The sequence below is a fragment of the Callorhinus ursinus genome, unplaced genomic scaffold, assembly GCF_003265705.2.
Source record: "Callorhinus ursinus isolate GAN/ISIS: 27379988/994484 unplaced genomic scaffold, GSC_fseal_2.0 scaffold24, whole genome shotgun sequence".
Lineage (NCBI taxonomy): Eukaryota > Metazoa > Chordata > Mammalia > Carnivora > Otariidae > Callorhinus > Callorhinus ursinus.
Window position 1 is genome coordinate 27751789 of NW_027397086.1, and position 21417 is coordinate 27773205.

Sequence of the window (21417 nt, forward strand, 5' to 3'; positions counted from 1 at the left end):
CCACTTGGCGGGAAGCCTGCTTCTCCCTCTCCCACCCCTGCTGCTTGTGTTCCTTCTCTCGCTTCGTCTCTCTCTGTCAAATAAATAAATAAAATCTTAAAAAAAAAGAAAATTAATCCTTTACTTGTGATATGAGTTGCAAATGTTTCCAAATTTGTTATTTGCCTTTTGACTTTACTTTTTATTTCCTCTTTTCTTTTGGTTATGCAGAAGATTTTTGAAAGTTTTGGGAAAAGCCCATAATCAAATTTTTAAAACTTTTCCCTCTGGTATTTAGATTTTAAGTTCTAGTACAGGGTCAAAATCGTAAAATAAAATAATTTTGTTTTCTGAGACTTTTATGGATTTGCTTTTTAAATATACATCACCAAATATATCTAAATTATGAACGCAACTTTATCTTTTTCCAAATGGCTCCCTATTTGTGCAAATCATTTATCTTTATACTATTGATAGGAGATATTGACTTTATAAATGTTCTAAATTCTTGTTTTTATATGGGTCTATTTCTGGACTTTGTATTTTGTTCCACTGGTTTGTCTATTCATATGCGAAAACCCACATTTTATCTTTTTTTAAAAGATTTTATTTATTTATTTGACTGAGAGAGACACAGTGAGAGAGGGAACACAAGCAGGGGGAGTGGGAGAGGGAGAAGCAGGCTTCCCACAGAGCAGGGAGCCGGATGCAGGGTTCCATCCCAGGACCCTGCGATCATGACCTGAGCTGAAGGCAGATGCATAACGACTTAGCCACCCAGGTGCCCCCAAACCCACATTTTAAATTATTGAGGTTTTAGAATGTGTCTCTATATCTAATAGGGTTGATTCCTCCTCACTGCTCTTCTTTTTCAAAAATTTCCTGGTTATTCTTTAGTTTTCATGTGCAAATTTTAATCAGCCTGTGTAGATCTAGAAAAAAACCCCAACTCTATTGACATATTTATTGGGATCTCATTCAATTTACTGATACATTTTGGGAGAATTGACATTTGTAGGTTATTGACTATTCTAATCTGATTTCTTATTCAATCCTAGGAATTTTTTTAAGATTTATTTATTTATTTTAGAGAGAGAGAGAGAAAGAAGAGCAAGCGAGTGAGTGGGGGGGGTGGGTAGAGGGAGAAGCCGAGATACAGACTCCTTGCTGAGCATGGAGCCTGATGCGGGGCTTGATTTGGGGCTTGATCTCACAACTCTGAGATTATGACCTGAACGGAAATCAAGAATAGGATGTTTAACTGACTGAGCTACCCAGGCACTCCAGGAATTTTATCTGTTTTGATTGTTACTGTAAATGGGGCTTCCTTTTCCAGTCTATTGTCTAACTCGTTATTGTCTATATATGTGAAATCTATTGATTTCTGAATGTTAATTTTATATAACTTCACTTTTTCTGAATTTTTATTGTTTGTAGTAGTTTTATAATTGATTTTTTCAGGTATACAATCATATCAAATGGAGATGATTTTACTTCCTCATTTCCAATTCTTATGTCTTGGACTGATTTTTGTGGTATAATGGTGGTTGTAGGGGCGCCTGGGTGGCTCAGTCGTTGAGTCTGCCTTTAGCTCAGGTCATGATCCCAGGGTCCTGGGATTGAGCTCCACATCCGGCTCCCCGCTCAGCAGGAAGCCTGCTTCTCCCTCTCCTTCTCCCACTCCCCCTGCTTGTGTTCCCTCTCTCGCTGCGTCTCTCTCTGTCAAATAAATAAAAATCTTAAAAAAAAAAATGGTGGTTGTACTCCTGATTCCTGGCTGGTGTTCCTCCTTCCTGTCTTTTTCCAAGCCTGGGATCAGCAGCCTTCCTGGTCATCCTGTGTGTTACCCACTATCTCAATAAATTCCTTTTAATGTAAAGTCAGAACTGGTTTCTTGTTACTTTCCTATCTAGGAAACCTACTAAAAGTTTCATTTTGCACAATGATACATCATTAATAGTAACATTTGTTGCCATTTATTGATGGCTTAAAATGTACCAGGCAGTTACCTAAGTAATTTGCATATATCATATCAATCAATTCCTAGAGAATGGGTTTGAAATTTTTCTCTCTGGTTATAGTACCAAATTTGAAGTCATCCTTTTCAGCTTTCTTCAAAGAGTCTGTTTTTTTTTTTTTTTTTAAAGATTTTATTTATTTATTCATGAGAGACAGAGAGAGAGAGAGAGAGGCAGAGGGAGAAGCAGGCTCCCAAGGATCATGGGATCCCAAGGGATCGTGACCTGAGCTGAAGGCAGACGCTTAACCATCTGAGCCACCCAGGCACCCTCAAAGAGTCTGTTTTTTGTGTTAGCGGTACTTTGAAACATAAGATAAGAGTTAGTTTAATATTTGGGCGCCTGGGTGGCTCAATTGGTTAAGCGACTGCCTTCGGCTCAGGTCATGATCCCGGAGTCCCGGGATCGAGTCCCACATCAGGCTCCCTGCTCAGTGGGGAGTCTGCTTCTCCCTCTGACCCTCTTCCCTTTCTTGTGCTCTCTCTCTCTCTCTATCATTCTCTCCCTCAAATAAATAAAATCTTTAAAAAAAAAGAGTTAGTTTAATATTTTATGCTTTTATATTCACCTCGACATTATAAAATCAAGTTTATTAAACTTTTTTTTTTTTTTTAGGAGTATTACCCTATTTCCAAAGCAAATATTAACTGGAAGCCCGGTGTAAGAAACAGAGAAGCTGCAAAGGTTATATAAATTGTGTAGGAGTAAGTTACTTAATCTAGACTTTTGTGATGCTTCTGAGCATAGACAAAAAAGAGACGTTGTTCAGATTAAATACAGATATTTCTGGACACAGATCTTAGTGTCTGATAGGAGTTGAATTGTGTCCCTCCAAAAAGACATGTTGAAGTCCTAGCCCCTAGCACCTCGGAAGGTGACCTTATGTGGAAATAGGGTCTTTACAGAGGCAATCAAGTTAAAAATGAGGTCATTAGGGTGGGCCCTAATCTAATATGACTTGTGTCCTTCTAAAAGAGGAACTCTGGACACAGACACACACAGAGGGAAGACAATGTGAAGAAACAGAGAATTCATCTATAACGCAAGGAACATCTAAGACTACCGGCAGCTAGGAGAAGCATGAAGCAGCATCTCCTTTAGAGCCCTCAGAAAGAACCAACCCTGCCAAACCATGATCTCAGATTTCTAGTCTCCAGAATTAATAAATTTCCGTGGTTTAATCCACCAAGGTTGTGATACTTTGTTACAGAAGCCCTAGGAAACTAATAATGTAGTTTTTGTGGCCAATTGGACAGAGTTTTGAAAATGAAACATGCCACAGATTCTAGAATGTGTGTTCACTGTACATGTTTTTCTCTCATGGGTCAAAGACCCTGATCAGTTATATGATTGTCATTTATCAAAGGTCTATTCTGGCTCACCCTAAGCAGGTGATCCTTGCAGCTGTTGAGTTCATCACTTAGAGTTGGAAAAAACCTCTCTTTATGTACATAATTTTCATGTCTTAAACCAGAGGTTGTAAACTAGCAACCTGCTCATAAGTATTTTGTTTAGTCCACACAGTGTTTTGTTTTTGGTTTTTTAGATTTTATTTATTTATTTTTTGTTAAGATTTTCATTTATTTATTTGACAGAGAGAGACAGAGCAAGAGAGGGAACACAAGCAGGGGGAGTGGGAGAGGGAGAAGCATGCTTCCCGCCGAGCTGGGAGCCCGATGCGGGGCTCGATCCCAGGACCCTGGGACCATGACCTGAGCCGAAGGCAGACGCTTAACGACTGAGCCACCCAGGCGCCCCTAGATTTTATTTTTAAAAATTATTTATTTATTTAGAGAGTATGCACACTCAAGTGAGGGGAGAGGCAGAGGGAGGGAGAGAATCTCAAAGAGACTCCACACTCAGTGTGGAGTCCGATGTGGAGTTCGATCTCATGACCCTGAGATCATGACCTGAGCTGAAATCAAGAGTTGGACACTTAATCGACTGAGCCACCAAGGCACCCCTTTAGAATTTTATTTTTAAGTTATCTCTATACCCAACATGGGGCTTGGATTCACAACTTCAACATCAAGAGTTGCAGGTTCTACTGACTGAACCAGCCAGGCACCCTAGTGTTTTAAAAATAGGAAAAAAAAAAAGTGCGCTTGTTCACCAATATTTAAAGATCAGATTTCTTATTTTCTGTTTTCCTTTTTTCTTGAACATGAGATTTGCATTTCCTCATGGCAATAGTTGGCTGAAGACTGGCTACTTCCTTTGGGGAGGCCAAACTCTTCTGTCTCCTACATCATCACCCGGGCCACCTTGCCACAGGCAAGAAGCAAGGGTGGCTGGAGCAGAGGGAAAAAGGAGAAAGTCGTAGAAGGTGTGTCCAGAGGTTCAGTGATATGTCATAATATGGCAGATCTTGAGGACACGGTAAGGACTCTGTCTTTATTCCAAGTGAAACGGGGAGTTATTGAGGGGTTTTGAGAAAAAGTGTGACTTGATCTTAGATTTTAAATTAATCACACAGCTGCTCTGCTGATATTAGACTGTAGGGGGAAGACACCAGAGTGCAATGATGGAAACAGGAAACCTATTCAAAGGTTTTTCTATTCTGATCATGAGATGGCTTAGACCATGATGATAGCAAGGGAAGTGGTGTTAAGTGGTGGAAGTCAGGAAACGTTTGATGTGATCAGAATCTCCTGATGAGTTAGATGTATGACATGGAAGAAAGAAGCCTTTCTTTGGATTTTTGGCCTGGGTAACTAGAAGGATGAAGTTGCTATTTGAGATGAAGTTGTAGCAGGAATAACTTTCAGGGGGCAAATCAGGAGTTCCATTTGGGACATGTTCACCTTGAGACAGATGTAAATAGGATGTCCAAAGGAAATGTTGAATAAGCTGTTAGCTAGGAATCTGGAGTTTAGGGGACATGTCTGGCTAGCAATAAGCCTTTCCTCTTCTGATCCAGTCTCATAACTTTTAATACCATATAATACCATATAATGCTGATGACTCCCAAATGTTTGTTTATGGTGGATTCAAGGCAGATTGTGGTAGTATGGCTGTGTTGCCAGGGAAGAGAGAGGTGGGTATCTGGGTCTGCTTTATCTCTGGTCATAGAATAGGAATGTTCTTAGTCCCAGTGCTAGTGTCTCTGCTTATAAACTGAGGCTCATATGGTTGTCAGCTTTACAGTCTTATATCTGATAAGCTGTAGAGACAAATTTGAATCAAGGTATCAAATCCGTACCCGGGGCTCTTTCCTCCACCCCACCTGCCAGTTCGAAGAGCCATCCTCCTTGCTTTCTCAACCCCTTTCTAGGCATTCAGTTCCTCCCTCGACTTCCCTGGGCCCACTTAATTTCAGCAGTAGGAATCTTAGCGCTAAGATACTGAAATATCTGGGAACATCCACGACTAAGACTTTCAGGCTTTAGCTACTAGGTGTATTGTGACCCTCTGTCAAGTAATTCTTAACTGCTCCCTGCAGGTTAAAGTCCTCAGGAATTCTACGCTTCTAGCAGTCCGAAACTTTCCCCTTTCCCAATTCAGTTCAACTTCTGTTCCTTGAATGTGGCTCCTGGTCTGAGGAACTGTGGTCTAACGAGGGGAGAAAAGGCATGCTCTCAAGCAGCTGTAACCAGGGCGACACCGACGCCCCCCCCTCCACCTCCCCCACGCACGCCCAGGAAGTTCGGGACCGGACTTCGGGCCAAGCTTTGTCCTCGTCCTGCGCTCTCCCCCAGCAGCTTCCCGGAGCGCGAGGGGCTTCCGGCGGGCCCCCTCCTCCTGGGGGCGGGGCCTACCTCTCCCCCTCCCGCCTCCCCGGCTGCGCGCGGCTGCGGGCCGTGGTCACGTGAGCGCGGCGCGGCGGGGGAGGGGCCCTGATTTCCGGGCGGCGGAAGGAGACGCGGCCGCGTGAGGACGAGGCTATTTGAAAACACGCTGCGGGAGCGAGAGGCGGAGGCCCGTGGCGCACACCGTCGCGCGGTCGGCTTCTGCTCGGACGCTTTTTTCTTCTGCCTCCGCGCCCCGGTCCCGGCCGGGCCCTCAGGTGAGCGGCCGCCGCCCGTCGGGTCGGGCCCTCCCGGGGCGCGGGACGACTCGCGGGGCCGTCGTCCCCCGGTTCGCGCGGCCCAGGCGGGCCAGGCCGGCTGTGGCCGGTCTGCGCGCCCCGGGGGCCGTCTCGCGGCGCCGCTGCGGAGCGGGGCCTGGGTGCAGAGCGGGGCAGTGCGGGGGCGGGGCGCCCCGCGGGCGTTTGAAGCGCCTCAAGTGACTGGGCGGGTTCGCGCGGTTTCGCGTGGTTTCGCGTCTGAGAGACTTTTAGGCCGGTGTGCTTTGATTGGGGCCCCGGCTCCCCGACTGTGGTCCTGACCACCGTCCGCAGGAGTAGAAGGAACGATAGTTTTTACGATGCACGGGCTCTTCACTTCTGGGATGCTGGACCAAGGCGCGCAGTGGGGATGAGCGGGCGTCTTCTATTCGGCCCTGTTGCCGTCAAGGTGTGGGGGGTTAAGCGGTCGGTACGGAGCAGAGCGGCATAGGCGGTTCTCTGATTCGCCCCTCTTTGGGGCATTTATTTTCTGAGAAGTCTGATTTCTCCGATTGGCCCCCCTCAGTAGAGTTGGGAGGAACTCGTGGGAGTAAGGGGTTGGCGAGGAAATTATCAAAGGAAAACTGCAGTATGCTTTATTATTATTTTTTAAAGAAGTTAGAAATTAGGGTGATGGGGTGGCAGACAAACTAGCTGGAATTTGATTCGGTCGAAATTCTGACACCCTAGAATCTTCCTTATGTTGCAGTTAGGAGATTTGCAATTGGAATGTATGAAATTCAGTTTTTAAAACTTCGGGGGCTCACCCATGTAGGAGGTCCAGTGATGTGAAAGTTCAGCCCTTGAGGTTGGAGTTTGTACCTTCTGTTCAACACCGGTACTGTTAGAGTGGCTTTGTCGAACTATTTGATTTGCTGTGCTATGAAAATCTGTATTTTATTTATTTTTATTTTATTTAGTTATTTTAAAAGATTTTATAAGTCATCTCCACACACAAGGTGGGGCTCACATTCATGACCCTGAGGTCCAGAGTTGCATGCTCTACCGACAGAGCCAGGCAGGTGCCCCCGAAAATCTTTGTTTTAAAGTGAAAATAACAAATTGGTAATAGAACTTTAAAAGTGCCTAGTATAAAAATGTTCTCTCTGTACCACAAAATAATAGTACCAGCTTTAAAAGTCAAGGAATGGCGATCAGCCCTCTTAGTTTTCCTAAGAGGGAAATTAGTTTGATTAATACAAAGTGATGGATAACATGACATGAGCTTGACAGACTGTGTGTTGGACATAGGTCAGGTAGTTTGTGGCCAAAGATAGCACAGAGGATTGGTGAGTTGGGGTTAATTCATTTGATTTTTTTGTCTTGTACCGTTTATTTTCATCTCTGGTACTAGCTAGTAATAAAATTGTAGGGAAAGCTCACAAAGTGTGCTTGCTTAATCAATGAAAACTTTTTTTTATTAAAAGAGGCAATGTGAGTATTCATTTTAGGTTTTGCTCACCCATTTTTTTTTTAAACTAGAATAACTAGAGGTGTGGGTGGGATGAAAACTTGGAATCAGTATAAATAAGAAACCATTTTGCCACTCAGGGTTGCAATCCTCGCCTTAATTCCAGTTCGTATAACATAAAGCTGATTTTGCAGAGCTTTTAGTCCCTCTTCAACTCCTTAATACAGGTCTGACAAATCTTTGTGAGCCACATCTTTAAGGTGGATTTAGTACCACCTTCCTCACGTGGTTTTGTGAAAATTGAATGCTAATGTACATAATGCATTTAAGACTGTGCTTGATATGTACTAGTCCTGAAACTTTAAGAAAATCACATTTGTGCTCATATCTGACAGTGCCAGGTGCAGTTCCCAGTGTTTTATAAATATGAACTCATTTGCTCCTCATTAATCTTACCTCATAATAACTGTATGATGTTAAGTATTTTTATCTCTATTTTGTGGATAAAAACTGAGGTACAGTTTTAACTACAGGTAGAAAGTGACAGTCTGGATAAGGACTGAATCAGTCTGGCTCTAGAATCTGCTCTTACCCTATGTAGCCAAATCCTACTTAGTTCAAGGGGCTCTAATGTATTAAAACCTTGAAATCATGTGAATTGGGATATAATGTTATAGGCGATTGGCTTCTGGATTCCTGGAACTTGAGTTGCTTGGTCTTGCACAAGCCATTTTATTTCACAATAAATGTAAACCTTCATTTACTTAAAGTTTTTGGACTCTGACTTAAAGTATTGTGATTTTTTTTTTTTTAAAGTACCTGGACGTAGGATAATTATGACAGACCAGAAGTTTTATTTATTTCAGAGGTATTTACCTATTGCAGTGCGTGTATAGTGACAAGCAGAATTCATTATTTTTGCAGCATGTTGCAAAAGGTTTCAAGAAGAGTTGAGCTGGTATAGGAGGCTATTTTTTAGATAGATGTTAGCTTGTGGGAAGATAAAGCTGGAGAGGAAGTTAGGAAGGACGTGATATGTCAAGCTATGGAGTTTTTACTGTAAGGGAGTAAAGGAACAGCTGAAAACTTCTGAGCCTTGGTCAGATCTCTGTTTAGGAAGAGCTCTCTTGTGACTCCAGCAAATGGGCTAGGGAGTAGACACTAGAAACAAGGCAAGTGTACTGATGGGGGAAACTAATAAACAGTCTAGGGTGGAAATAAAGGATGTAAGAAGTGTCCTGGAAATGGGTAGGAGACACAAATCAAAGATTTTTTGTGTAAGTGGGAAAATTTGGATGTAAATTGAAAGAAGGTGATGTAGAGGGGGAAGTGCAAGATGACATGTTTATGCCCAAGTTATTCATTAAAACAGTGGCCTAGCTCGTCTTTGTTCCTTACTCCTCTGTTACACTGTATTTCCTTTTATACTGCTTTTTATCCTGCTTTTGTATACTGTTTTCTTTTTATATCTAATCTGAACCTATCCTGGTGTTCAAAATGCTGCTCTCTCTCATTTTTGCCTATACTAGGCTTATTCTCTCTTCTCCTGATCCTATACCCTGTTTTCCTTACTCTTGAAATGCTCATTAACTCTCCTTGCTGCATATCTCTGAATCTTACATTTTTTTCAAGCGTCAACTTAGGTTCATGAAACTTTTTTGACAATTAAAGGCTGTATTAAAAAACTTAGTTTTGTTAGTAGAGGTTCCTTAGGGACTTTCAGGGGCTAGGAGCAGATACAAGGTATATCTCTAGCAAATGTGTGCTTGCCCCCCCCCCCTTTCCCCCCAGACCCTGGGTGGGATGTTATTTCAGAAGGTTTCCATTTAGCACAGTTGCTTGACAAAGGTTCCTCTGCTAAAAACCCTTGACAAACCTGTGGCAGGATTGTTGCCTTATTGTTGATGACTCCTCTTTACAGTATCTCTTGACTAAGGTATACCTCTTGGTAAAGGTATTTTCCGTTTAATACTTTGATCCTTTGGCATAGTTCTTGTTGGCCCTGATTCTTGATTATCTTTGAAATAAATTTTAGAGTAATGTAAATGTTGGAAAACTTTATTCTTTTGAATTTATCTTTTTTTACCCATTGTTTTAAAATTCTTTTCACTATAGCACTCAAGAATGACCAAAAAAAGAAAACGCCAAGATGACTTTCAAAAAGTAAAACTAAAAGTTGGTAAAAAGAAACCCAAGTTAGAAAATGCTACTATTACAAACTTTAAAACGAAGACCATACATCTGCCTGAGCAACTCAAAGAAGATGGAACTCTTCCAACAAACAATAGAAAACTTAACATAAAGGTAAATCATAAATATTGTTTTGGTAAAATAACATTTCCTTTGAAATCATCTAGAATGATTTTTGTGAAAAGTTTTCTTAATTCTCAGGGCTTATGGATGGCTGATGGTTGGAGTTTGTTAACCAAATCTGAGTTGCCACTGTAACTTTCCCACCTCTAGAAAGACTTGTTCAACTAAACTTGCAGTGATTTCTTCATTGTATACCTATTTGATGATTTAATATATGATCTGGAAATAATTCTTGTGTTGAACTTTTTGATGTATCAAGTTTTTGATGTGATAGTTTTCCAGCTGTTTTTATAGTTCATGAAGATCTTATTTTTGAATCCATACATATCACATAACTTACAGGTTTGTTGTAAATGTGTGAAATTTTGAGCAATAGTTTTGCTTAAAATTTTGATAGCTTAAAAAAAAATTTTTTTTTGACAGCTTTGTTGAAATGCAACTTATGCATGATAAGATTCATCCATTTAGAGTATACCACTCCAGGGGTGCCTGAGTGGCTCAGTTGGTTAAGCATATGGCTCTTGATCTCAGCTCAGGACTCGGTCTCAGGGTTGTGAGTTCGAGCCCTGCATTGGACTCCTTGCCCGGCTGTGGAGCCTACTTAAAATGTACCATTTTGTAGTTTTTAATATATTTACAGAGTTATGCTATTATCACTATAATCTAATTTTAGAACATATTAATCATGGCATAAAGAAACCTATTAGAAGTCACTCCCCATTCTTTTCTGCTTGCTCTAGGCAGCCACTAATCTACCTTCTATCTGTATAGATTTGCTTTTTCTGGTCACTTAATATAAATGGAACAATATGACATGTGCACTTTTGTTGGTCTCCTTTGTTTTTTTTTTTTAAGATTTTATTTATTTATTTGATGGAGAGAGAGAGAGCGAGAGAGGGAACACAAGCAGGGGGAGTAGGGGAGGGAGAAGCAGGCTTCCTGCTGAGCAGGGAGCCCGATGCGGGGCTCGATCCCCGGACCCTGGGATCATGACCTGAGCGGAAGGCAGACGCTTAACGACTGAGCCTCGCCCTGTATTGTTGAATAGTATTCCAGTGCATGGTTATGTCACATTTTATCAGACATCAGTTGATGGTCATTTGGTTGTTTCCACTCTTTTTTTTTTTTTTTTTTAATTTAAATTTTGTTAGTTAACATGTGCAGTATTGGTTTCTGGAGTAGAAATCAGTGATTCGTCACTTACATACAACACCCAGTGCTCATCACAAGTGCCCTCTTTAGTACCTATCACCCACCTAGCCCATCCCCCACTCAGTTTCTTACCACTTTTTGACTCTTATATGTAATGCTGTTAGGAACATTTGTGAACAAGTTTTTGTGAGGATAAACACTTTATAGTTTTGCTTTTAAGCTCTGAAGTTTAAATAATAAAAAGGTATTTGAAGTTATGTTTTTTTCACAAATTATATAAATTATTTCACAAATAAAATTGTCAAATATTATACTCAGGATACACACACACACCCTGAAAGACCATTTAAAATAGGCAGAATGGGCCTGTTAAATTATATAATGCACCTACCATATGTTTGATACATAGTAGGTCTTTATTTTTTTATTTTTCATTTTTTTTAAAGATTTTATTTGAGAGAGTCAGAGAGAGAGAGCACAAGCTGGGGGAGAGGGAGAGGGAGAAGCAGACTTTGCACTGAGCAGGGGGCCTGACATGGGGCTTGATCCCTGGACCCTGGGATCACAACCCAGGCCGAAGGCAGACACTTAACTGAGCCACCCAAGCACCCCTATAGTAGGTCTTTAAATAGTGATCATGATTGCTGTCACTTTAAATGATAGCCTGCCTAAGCCTTCATGTAGGTCAATTTCAAAAAGAGAAAATTCTAACTGAAAATTATGTAATGTTTTTATTAAGCTAAATCTATTTTATTTTTATTTTTTTAAAAAGATTTATTTATTTATTTATTTGAAAGAGAGAATGAGAGAGAGCACATGAGAGGGGGGAGGGTCAGAGGGAGAAGCAGACTCCCTGCCGAGCAGGGAGCCCAATGCGGAACTCAATCCTGGGACTCCAGGATCATGACCTGAGCTGAAGGCAGTTGCTTAACCAGCTGAGCCACCCAGGCGTCCTAAATCTATTTTATTTTTTAAAAGATTTTATTTATTAGAGCGCACGTGCACAAGCAGGGGGAGTGGCAGAGGGAGAGGGTGAAGCAGGCTCTCTGCTGAGCCTGATGCGGGGCTCCATCCCAGGATTCTGAGATCATGACCTGAGCAGAAGGCAGATGCTTAAGTGACTGAGCCACCCAGGTGCCCCTAAGCTAAATCTATTTTAAAGATAAAACAATGTTTCTGTTCTTAGTAGAGGCTAGGTAACATTTAGGAAATACTTACTGAAGCAGTTTCCCCAAGGAGTGTCAGTTTAGTTTTAGGCATGTTTATTTGAAAATGTTATAATATACATATATAGCTAAATCCTCTATTTTTATTTTTAGGATTTGCTGTCACAGATGCATCACTACAATGCTGGGGTTAAACAAAGTGCTCTTCTTGGACTTAAAGACCTTTTGTCTCAGTACCCATTTATAATTGATGCACACCTTTCAAACATATTAAGTGAAGTGACTGCTGTGTTTACAGATAAAGATGCTAATGTACGATTAGCAGCAGTTCAACTTCTTCAATTCCTGGCCCCCAAAATACGAGCTGAACAAATTTCTCCATTTTTTCCTTTGGTAAGTGCCCATCTCTCTAGTGCCATGACTCACATTACTGAAGGAATTCAGGAGGACTCTTTAAAAGTTTTGGACATTCTGCTGGAACAGTACCCAGCCTTAATTACTGGCCGTAGCAGTATATTGCTTAAGAATTTTGTAGAACTTATTTCTCATCAGCAGCTGTCCAAAGGACTGATAAATAGAGACAGATCCCAGTCCTGGATACTTTCTGTAAATCCTAATCGGAGACTCACTTCTCAGCAGTGGAGGCTGAAAGTCTTAGTGAGACTCAGTAAATTCCTTCAGGCCTTGGCAGATGGATCCAGTAGGTTGAGAGAAAGTGAAGGACTTCAGGAACAAAAAGAAAATCCCCATGCCACTAGCAACTCCATTTTTATCAACTGGAAAGAACATGCCAACGACCAGCAGCACATCCAGGTTTATGAAAATGGGGGTTCACAGCCAAATGTCAGTTCACAGTTCAGGCTACGGTAAGAAGGATTTCAGTTATGTCCACACTCAGTTTTCCTATATTGAATTTTAACTGCTGACCATTGATGGCTAATGGTGGGAAGACATGCAGTTGTCTTTTATAGTTTTCATATAGTTACTCATGATTTGATTTTATTTACTGATGGGAGGAGTCATTTGAAAGTAATTATTCATTTCTAGCAAAGCCTAAAAGAGAAGTAAAACTTGATAGTTTTTCTTGGCTTTGTCATCTTAGAATTTCATTTTCTTACTAGTCTTGATCAATGTAATTATCAATTCAGGGAACTTCATTTTTACTGGTACTTTACCCTTAATATTTTAAATTAAACAAGGAATAATATTTTTTAATCATTAATTTTTTTTTCATTCTTACCCTTCCTTACTAGGTACCTGGTTGGAGGATTAGGCAGTGTGGATGAAGGCCTCTCATCTACTGAAAACTTGAAAGGATTTATTGAGATAATAATTCCATTGCTAATTGAATGCTGGATTGAAGCTGTGCCTCCACAACTAGCTGCTTCTATTGGAAATGGTATAGAACGAGAACCTCTGCAGGTTATGCAGCAAGTTCTTAATATTATTTCCCTTCTGTGGAAACTCTCTAAACAACATGATGAAACTCATAAATTGGTGAGAACTTAATGGGTTATTTTCTTAGTAATGTCTTTTATCATAAATGGGCAAATTAGAAAACAGTATATTATTGCTAATTGGTTATGCATTTTCTAAAAACATTCCCATGGTGTGACTATAAACTTGTTTCTTGCTTTTGTCCTAAACTGCAAGTTAAAATAGTTTATGAGATTCTCTGAAATTTTTTTTTTCAAGATTTTATTTACTTACTTACTTGAGAGAGCGAGAATGAGAGAGAGCACATGAGAGGGGGAGGGTCAGAGGGAGAGGCAAACTCCCCGCAGAGCAGGGAGCCCGATGCGGGACCTGATCCTGGGACTCCAGGATCATGACCTGAGCCGAAGGCAGTCGCCCAACCAACTGAGCCACCCAGGTGCCCTCTCTGAATATTTTTAATTTAAGTGAAATGCATAACTTTTTGGGGGGGAGATTGATGATTGATTGATTGATTGATTTAGAGTGCTGAGTGGGGGGAGGGCAGGAGTGGAGGGGAGAGAAAGAGGGAATCTCAGGCAGGTTCATCACTGAGCATGGAGCCTGACGTGGGGCTCAACGCAGGGCTGAGTTCATGACCTGAACTGAAATCAAGAGTTGGATGCTTAACCGACTGAGCCACCTAGGTGCCCTGTGAAATGCATTAACTTAATGAACTTGATTACTTTCTTTTTTCTTTTTCTTTTTTTTTTTTGGTGAGCTCGATTTCATTTGCTTTTTATTACATATAATTCACAGTATTGTTACAATGCATTGTTTATGGCAGGCCTTTTATGGGATTAAAAATGTTGCTTATTAAGTACTTTCTTCCAGTGTGTGCCACATTGCCAATTTTAGCAGAAATGGACCACAGTGAAGATTTCATAACCAACCCTGAGTTTTTAAATTACTATGATTTAGAGAAGTTACGTACAGACTTGATTAGTGCATACTCTTTTGTTTTCTTTTGATAAGGGATATAAGATCAGAACACATCTGTAAGAGTTATCTTTACTATATGTAGGTAAGCCGTAGTTGTAGGTATGGTGTTAGTGAAATTAAGCTAAGATTTTAAGTCTGTAGCAAGTTTTTATTAGAAAAGCTGATGGTAAAAGACGTGTTTTGTGATGATTAAATTTATCTACTGTTTGGGGGGAGAATTGAATGGTGGCAGCTTTTTTGTTTTTTTTAAAGATTTTATTTATTTGAGAGATAGAATGAGAGAGAGAGAGAGCACATGAGAGAGGGGGGAGGGTCAGAGGGAGAAGCGTACTCCCTGCCCAGCAGGGAGCCTGACATGGGACTGGATCCTGGGACTCCAGGATCATGACCGCCTAACCAACTGAGCCACCCAGGCGCCCTGGCGGCAGCTTTTTAAAAGTGCTGTAGAATAGAGAATATACTATATAGTCCATGGTACAAGTAAGGAAGAACAAGCTCTGAGATTAATTGGTGTTAAATTAATATGATAGCATACTTAAAAAGGGCAGCTGCAGGAACAATACTTCAAAGCTCGAAGCATCCGGGTTTTAGAATTTCTGCAAGGACTTTTGACTAGGCAGGTGTGAATCTTCGAAGTTGCCTACATATGTACAAAACTGACAATGCAGTTTTTTGGTTTTCTCTAATTCTTTTTATTTCAAGCTAATAGGCCGTATAAAATAAGACTGGGTTAACTTAAAAGTAGTACTTGATAATCTTGAAAAGCATGGAATCATACTAAAGTATGTGTTTTAAGAGCTTGCTCTAACACTATTAACCCATTACCCATCATCTGTAGGGTTGTTAAATGAATTGCTTTTTCTTTTTTTCTTTTCTTTTTTTTTTTTTTTAAAGATTTTATTTATTTGAGAGAGAGAGAGAATGAGAGATAGCGCGAGAGGGAAGAGGGTCAGAGGGAGAAGCAGACTCCCTGCTGAGCAGGGAGCCCGATGCGGGACTCGATCCTGGGACTCCAGGATCATGACCTGAGCCGAAGGCAGTCGCTTAACCAACTGAGCCACCCAGGTGCCCCAGAATGAATTGCTTTTTCAAATAGCATGGCATTTTATTGACTACAATTTTGAGCCTGTCTCATGATTCATTTGCATACATTGGCAAGAAATTAATCGGGGTTGGGGGTAGGATGTATAATTTTATGAAAGCAAAGCTTACTGTCTTTTTTTTTTTTTAAATGTTTTTTAAATTTATTTATTCATGAGAGTCAGAGAGGCAGAGGCAGAGGGAGAAGCAGTCTCCCCGCCTAGCAGGGAGCCCGATGCGGGACTTGATCCCAGGACCCTGGGATCATGACCTGAGCCAAAGGCAGACGCTTAACCATCTGAGCCACCCAGGTGCCTAGCTTACTGTCTTTTTTGGCAATCTGTGATGTAGGCTAGTGACAGTAGTAATGCATACAGCTTTTTAGAAAAGTATATGTTATTTACAGTCTTGAATGGATTTATATGAACCTGGGATAGAAAGTAAAAGTAATGATATTAACATAAATCTTAAGTACTAGTCTTTCCTTCATTTTTAGAAGGCTAAGGAATAAAGATTCTGGGCATTTCGGTGTTTGGTGACCTATGGACACTGAGTAATTATTGTTATTCCTTTAGTAATAGTATTTGTAACTAGATAGAATGGTAGGACCAAATGCAAATTCATTAATTATGCTAGTTTTATATCATCCACTGTCATTCAGATAACATTGTCAAGAGACCTAACCACTGCCTTAATTTTATGGTTTTTTAAAGTTGTATGCTTTAGAACTATTCCATGCTATTCTAATAGGATGGTATTTATTAGCAGTTCATTAATGCAGGACACTAAGTTCAGAAGACTGTTTTGCATAGACCATTCAAGGCAACATAGAATACTAAATTGGGCTACTGTTTAAAATTCAAATGAACTGAAGGAAGTTTAATTCAAATAGAAATAGTATTTAAAAGCATACACTCGTAGAATATTCTAATTTACCTTGGCAAATGGGTTATGTTGAACTGTAATAACTGGATATCCATTATTTTAGAGACAAAGTATAAATACGTATGTGAGTTGTACAAGGTGACATTAAAATGCAATAATTTATTTTTCATTACCATTCTCACTGTTCCCCTCTCTCACTGACCTTCAGTTATAACTTAGTAGTTAATAATAGTAGTTAATATTTTGTGACCTGTAACAGCTCAAACTTTAAAGGAGGGATGAAATGGCATTCCTTGGCCTTAAATGCAAATTGTGTCCCACAAGCTGGATTGTAGCTCTTCTCTCAGAAAATGTATAGGTCTTCTGTTGATAAATTGGCACCTAGATTAGGCACAGTCTTAGGATAACTGTTTGCTTTTAGGTTTTGCTAAATGTGTTTATTTGCTGCACAGTTGAAAAATCTCGTTTCTACCTAAATAGTGTTTTTTTAAAGCCTTTTTAGAAATCTGAACTCTCTGGGGGCGCCTGGGTGGCTCAGTCGTTAGGCGTCTGCCTTTGGCTGAGGTCATGATCCCAGGGTCCTGGGATCGAGACCCACATTGGGCTCCCTGCTCAGCGGGGAGCCTGCTTCTCCCTCTCCCGTGCTCCCCCTGCTTGTGTTCCTGCTCTCACTATTTCTCTGTCAAATAAAAAATAAAATCTTTAGGGGGGAAAAAAAAAGTCTGAACTCTCTGATCTTTGTTTTAAAAAGAAATCTCAAGGTACATTAAATCGTATTTGCAGTGGTTGAATACTCGTCCTTACTGAGGTTGCTTATTTCTGGTACACTGTGTGTATCCTTAATCTATAGCTAGTTTTAAAAATGAAGTACAATTTAACATTAACTTTTTAATTTACTTGGGTTTTGGGGTCTTTGGGGTCTTGTATTAATAGCCTCAGGGTCAGTATTATAATTATTACAGAAATTGTGTTATATCTTAGTTTTATATTGTAATGCAACCTTTATGTGTCTCATTGCTGATGTCTTTTCCCCATGAGGATTAGAATTTGTGAAGAATGGTCAGATGCAATCATGCATCAAGGATTTGTTGAGCATCAATAAATGTGGCTATTTAAGTTAATTAAAATTCAATTCCTTAGTCATACTAGCCACATTTGAAGTGTTCATGTAGGTACATGTGGCTAGTGGCTGCTGTATTAGACAACACAGATGAAGAAAATTCCATCATTGCAGGGTTGCTTGCCCTCATAGTACTTACCTTCTGGTGGGGTTGATGGATGTAAACAAATATATAATGTCAATGCTAAGAAGAAAGATGAAAGTAAAGCAGGGTAAAGAGAGGACAAGTGCTTGAACAGACTGAGGGGGAGCTATTTTAAATAGGTGGCCAGGAAATGTTTTCATGACTTTTGAATGGCACTGGTGAAGTTAAAGGAGCAAGTCTTGTAAAGATCTGTGGGAAGAACCTTCCAGTCTTCCAGTAGGGACTATCAGGTGTAAAGCCCCTGAAAGTGAGAGCAGATTGACATATTTGAGGAATGGCAGGAAAGCCTGTGCAAGTGAGGTACTAGGAGAATGGTAGAAGATGAGTGAGAAAAAGTGACAGTGGCCAGATCATGTAGGACCCTATGGCCATGGTAACAAGTTTGGATTTTAACCTGAGTGTGATGAAAAGACAATGGAGGGTTTTCAGCAGGGAAGTGGCATGATCTGAATTATGTGTATTTAACTTTAATATGTTGAATTTGCAAATAGAACACTAGTGAACTTCCCTGTGGTCAGCACCTAGCTCTAGCAGAACTGTATGGCCCAACCTCACACCATGCATCCTATGGATGACCAGTCCTGCCCTACAATATATACACTTATTTTGTTTCTCCCTTCATGTATTATTTTGAAGCAAGATTTATGTTTTTAAAAGATCACCCTGGCTGCTATGCAGAGAATTGACTTTTGAGGGCAGCAGGAAAAGTAGGGAGACCAGTTGGGAGGCTATTGCAATAATCTACGTAAAATGGTTGATTGGAGTAGAATGGTAACTAGTGATTGAAGCTATGAGAAGCAACTGGATTCTGATAAAGCCAGTGGGACTGCTGATGTGCATAGTGAAGGAAAGAGAAGCAAGGATAATCCTGTGTTACGGTCCAAATGACACTGTGACTGCTGGTGGTGAGAGTTGAGTTTATTCATGTTAAATTTTTTTTAAGATGTTTGTTTATTTTAGAGAGGGCATGGGGGGCAGGGTGAGGAGGGGACAGAGAGAGAAACCTAATCAGACTCCCTACTGAGTGTGGAACCTAACACGGGGTTCAGTCCCATGACCCATGAGATCATAACTTGAGCCAAAACCAAGAGTTGGGAGCTTAATGGACTGTACCACCCAGGCACCTCTTTTCATGTTAAATTTAAGATGCTTGTTAGAAGTCCAAAAGAACATGTTGAGTATACAATTATAGATTAGCATAAAGAGAAGAATCCAGAAAAGGATACTAAGGAGCTGTTGGGTGACCAGCTATTTTAAATACCTCAAGTCCCACATCCCAAGAAACCCTTCAATCCCTGGCAAAATGGAATGGTTGGTTCTCTGAATAGGAGGAAATAAGAGTGTTGTGATCTGGAATTAATGTTTTAAGTAGGAGAGAAAGACAGATTCATGAATACTGCAAGAATTTTAGAGAAGTGCATTGCTTCGTGACAATGTTAAATATGTTTAATTGGAAATAATAGAATTCCTGGGATATAGTTATTGTATAAATAGAACATTAGGTAGAAGACTTTCTGATATATTTTATATATATATTTTTTATATATATTGCATTAGTGGTTCAGATTAAGAATTTTCTTACATCTTATTTTCTCCCTTTTTATTCTCTTAAACAGTAGATAAAATGCAAGTAAAGATAATTACTAAGCACCAAAAAGATCTATGGGTGAGAATTGGTTGCCCTAATATTTTATTCTGATCTTAAAATTTATTTACATCTTCTATCATGAACAAAAGTTGTATTATAACAGTAAATTTATAGTTGAATATTAACAAGTAGTCAATTTCTGCTTAAATTTGATTATTTTAAATAATTGTTTCTTACAGATTTTCTAATACTCGCTTATTTTAATAGGAGTCGTGGCTTCGAAAGAATTATCTTATTGATTTCAAACACCATTTTATGAGTCATTTTCCATATGCCTTAAAAGAAATAACCAAGCATAAAAGGAAAGAGACAAATAAAAGGTATTGTGATTCCTTCCACTGTATAGACTTGAAAAATTTTTTAATCTGAAATTACTAAAAAATGATTAGCCTTAAACTGGAACTTTCTACACTGTGAGGGGTTCATATCTAAATTTTGTGAAATAAAACTAAAAGTAGCAGTAGTGTGGCTGATCTTGAACAAATCACCTTAAGCCTTAACATTTTCATTTCTTTTAATTTTTAAAAATATATAGTGAATATTTTATGCAAAGTGAGTATCAGGTATCAAATTATGTAAATAAATTTAATAAAATTTGTTGACCTGAATAGTTTATTTGGGAGGGGTACTATGTAATCTCTAAGTGAGAGTATCTTAAAGGTCATCTGGTTGTATCATTTATGTATGAGGAAACTGGTAATGAAACTAATATCAGTATCAGGAAGAGGAATAATTGGAGAAAAAACAAAGGTTTATGGATTAGAAGATGGAGTTTAAAATTGTAAGCCTGGAAACTTTAAAATGTTTACCTCAGGTGAGAGCAAATAAATGTAAAAACAAGTTATCTAATAAAATTTTCTTCTTGAGGTGGGCTTGTGTTTCTATAAAGTGGTTTCTTAAAACCACTTTATCCATTCATTTATCGATGGACCGCTTCCATAGTTTGGCTATTGTAAATAATTGTTAACATGGGGTGTGTGTATCCTTTTGAATTAGTTCTTTTGTATTTTTGGTGTAAATATCCAGTAGTGTGATTTCTGGATCGTAGGGTAGTTCTAGTTTTAAGTTTTTCAGGAACCTCCATACTGTCTTCCGTAGTGACTGCACCAGCTTGCGTTCCCACCAACAGTGCATGGGTGCTCCTTTTTTCCTACATCCTCATGAGCACCTGTTTCTTGTGTTTTTGATTTTAGCCATTCTGACAGGTGTGAGGTGATATCTCATTGTAGTTTTGGCTTGCATTTCCCTGACAATGAGTGATGTTGAGCATCTTTTCGTGTGCTTGTTGGCCATCTGGATGTGTTTGGAGAAATTTCTGTTCATGTTTTCTGCTATTTTTAATTGGATTATTTGTTTTTTAGGTATTGATTGTATCAGTTCTTTATATATTGTGGATACTAACCCTTTATTGGATATGTCATTTGCATATATCTTCTCCCATTCTGTAGGTTGCTTTTTAGTTTTGTTGATTGTTGCCTTTTCTGTGCAGAAGCTTTATTTTGACGTAGTCCCAGTAGTTTACTTTTGCTTTTATTTCCCTTGCCTCAGGAGACATCTAGAAAAATGTTGTTAGAGCCCATGTCAGATTACTGCCTGTGCTCTCTTCAAGGATTTTTATGGTTTCAAGTCTCACATTTAGGTGTTCAATCCAGTTTGAATTTATTTTTGTATTTGGTGTAAGAAAGTGGTCCAGTTTCATTCTCTGTGTGTAGCTGTCCAGTTTTCCCAACACCATTTGTTGAAAGACACTGTCTTTTTCCTATTGTATATTCATTCCTCCTTTGTCGAAGATTAATTGACCATATAATTGCTGGTTTATTTCTGATTTTCTTGTTCTATTCCATTGATCTGTGTGTCTAATGCCATTATCATGCTGTTTTACTACCACTTTGTAATATAACTTGGAGTGTAACTGGAATTGTGATACCTCTAGTTTTGTTTTTGTTTTTCAAGATTGCTTTGGGTATTCGAGGTCTTTTGTGATTCTATACAAATTTTAGGATAGTTTGTTCTGTGAAAAATACTGTTGGTATTTTGATA

The 21417-nt window shown here is 39.5% G+C and overlaps 2 protein-coding genes across 4 annotated transcripts in view; one reads left to right on the plus strand and one right to left on the minus strand.

Annotated features, from left to right (window-relative positions):
* Positions 1–21417, minus strand: part of INVS (inversin) — a 248473-nt gene that overhangs the window by 16471 nt on the left and 210585 nt on the right. The window lies entirely within an intron of this gene.
* Positions 5851–21417, plus strand: part of TEX10 (testis expressed 10) — a 63269-nt gene continuing 47702 nt past the window's right edge. Inside the window, exons 1-6 of one of the 3 annotated variants that reach the window (XM_073876654.1) lie at positions 6398–6451; positions 9569–9757; positions 12238–12477; positions 12766–12950; positions 13338–13581; positions 19585–19697. In XM_073876654.1, coding sequence (XP_073732755.1) covers positions 6413–6451; positions 9569–9757; positions 12238–12477; positions 12766–12950; positions 13338–13581; positions 19585–19697 — 1010 coding nt within the window. In that variant the 5' untranslated portion in view covers positions 6398–6412. Of the gene's footprint in view, positions 6004–6397; positions 6452–9568; positions 9758–12237; positions 12951–13337; positions 13582–19584; positions 19698–21417 lie in introns of those variants that run through there. The other 2 variants (XM_025888016.2, XM_073876653.1) reach the window with 2 other exon arrangements.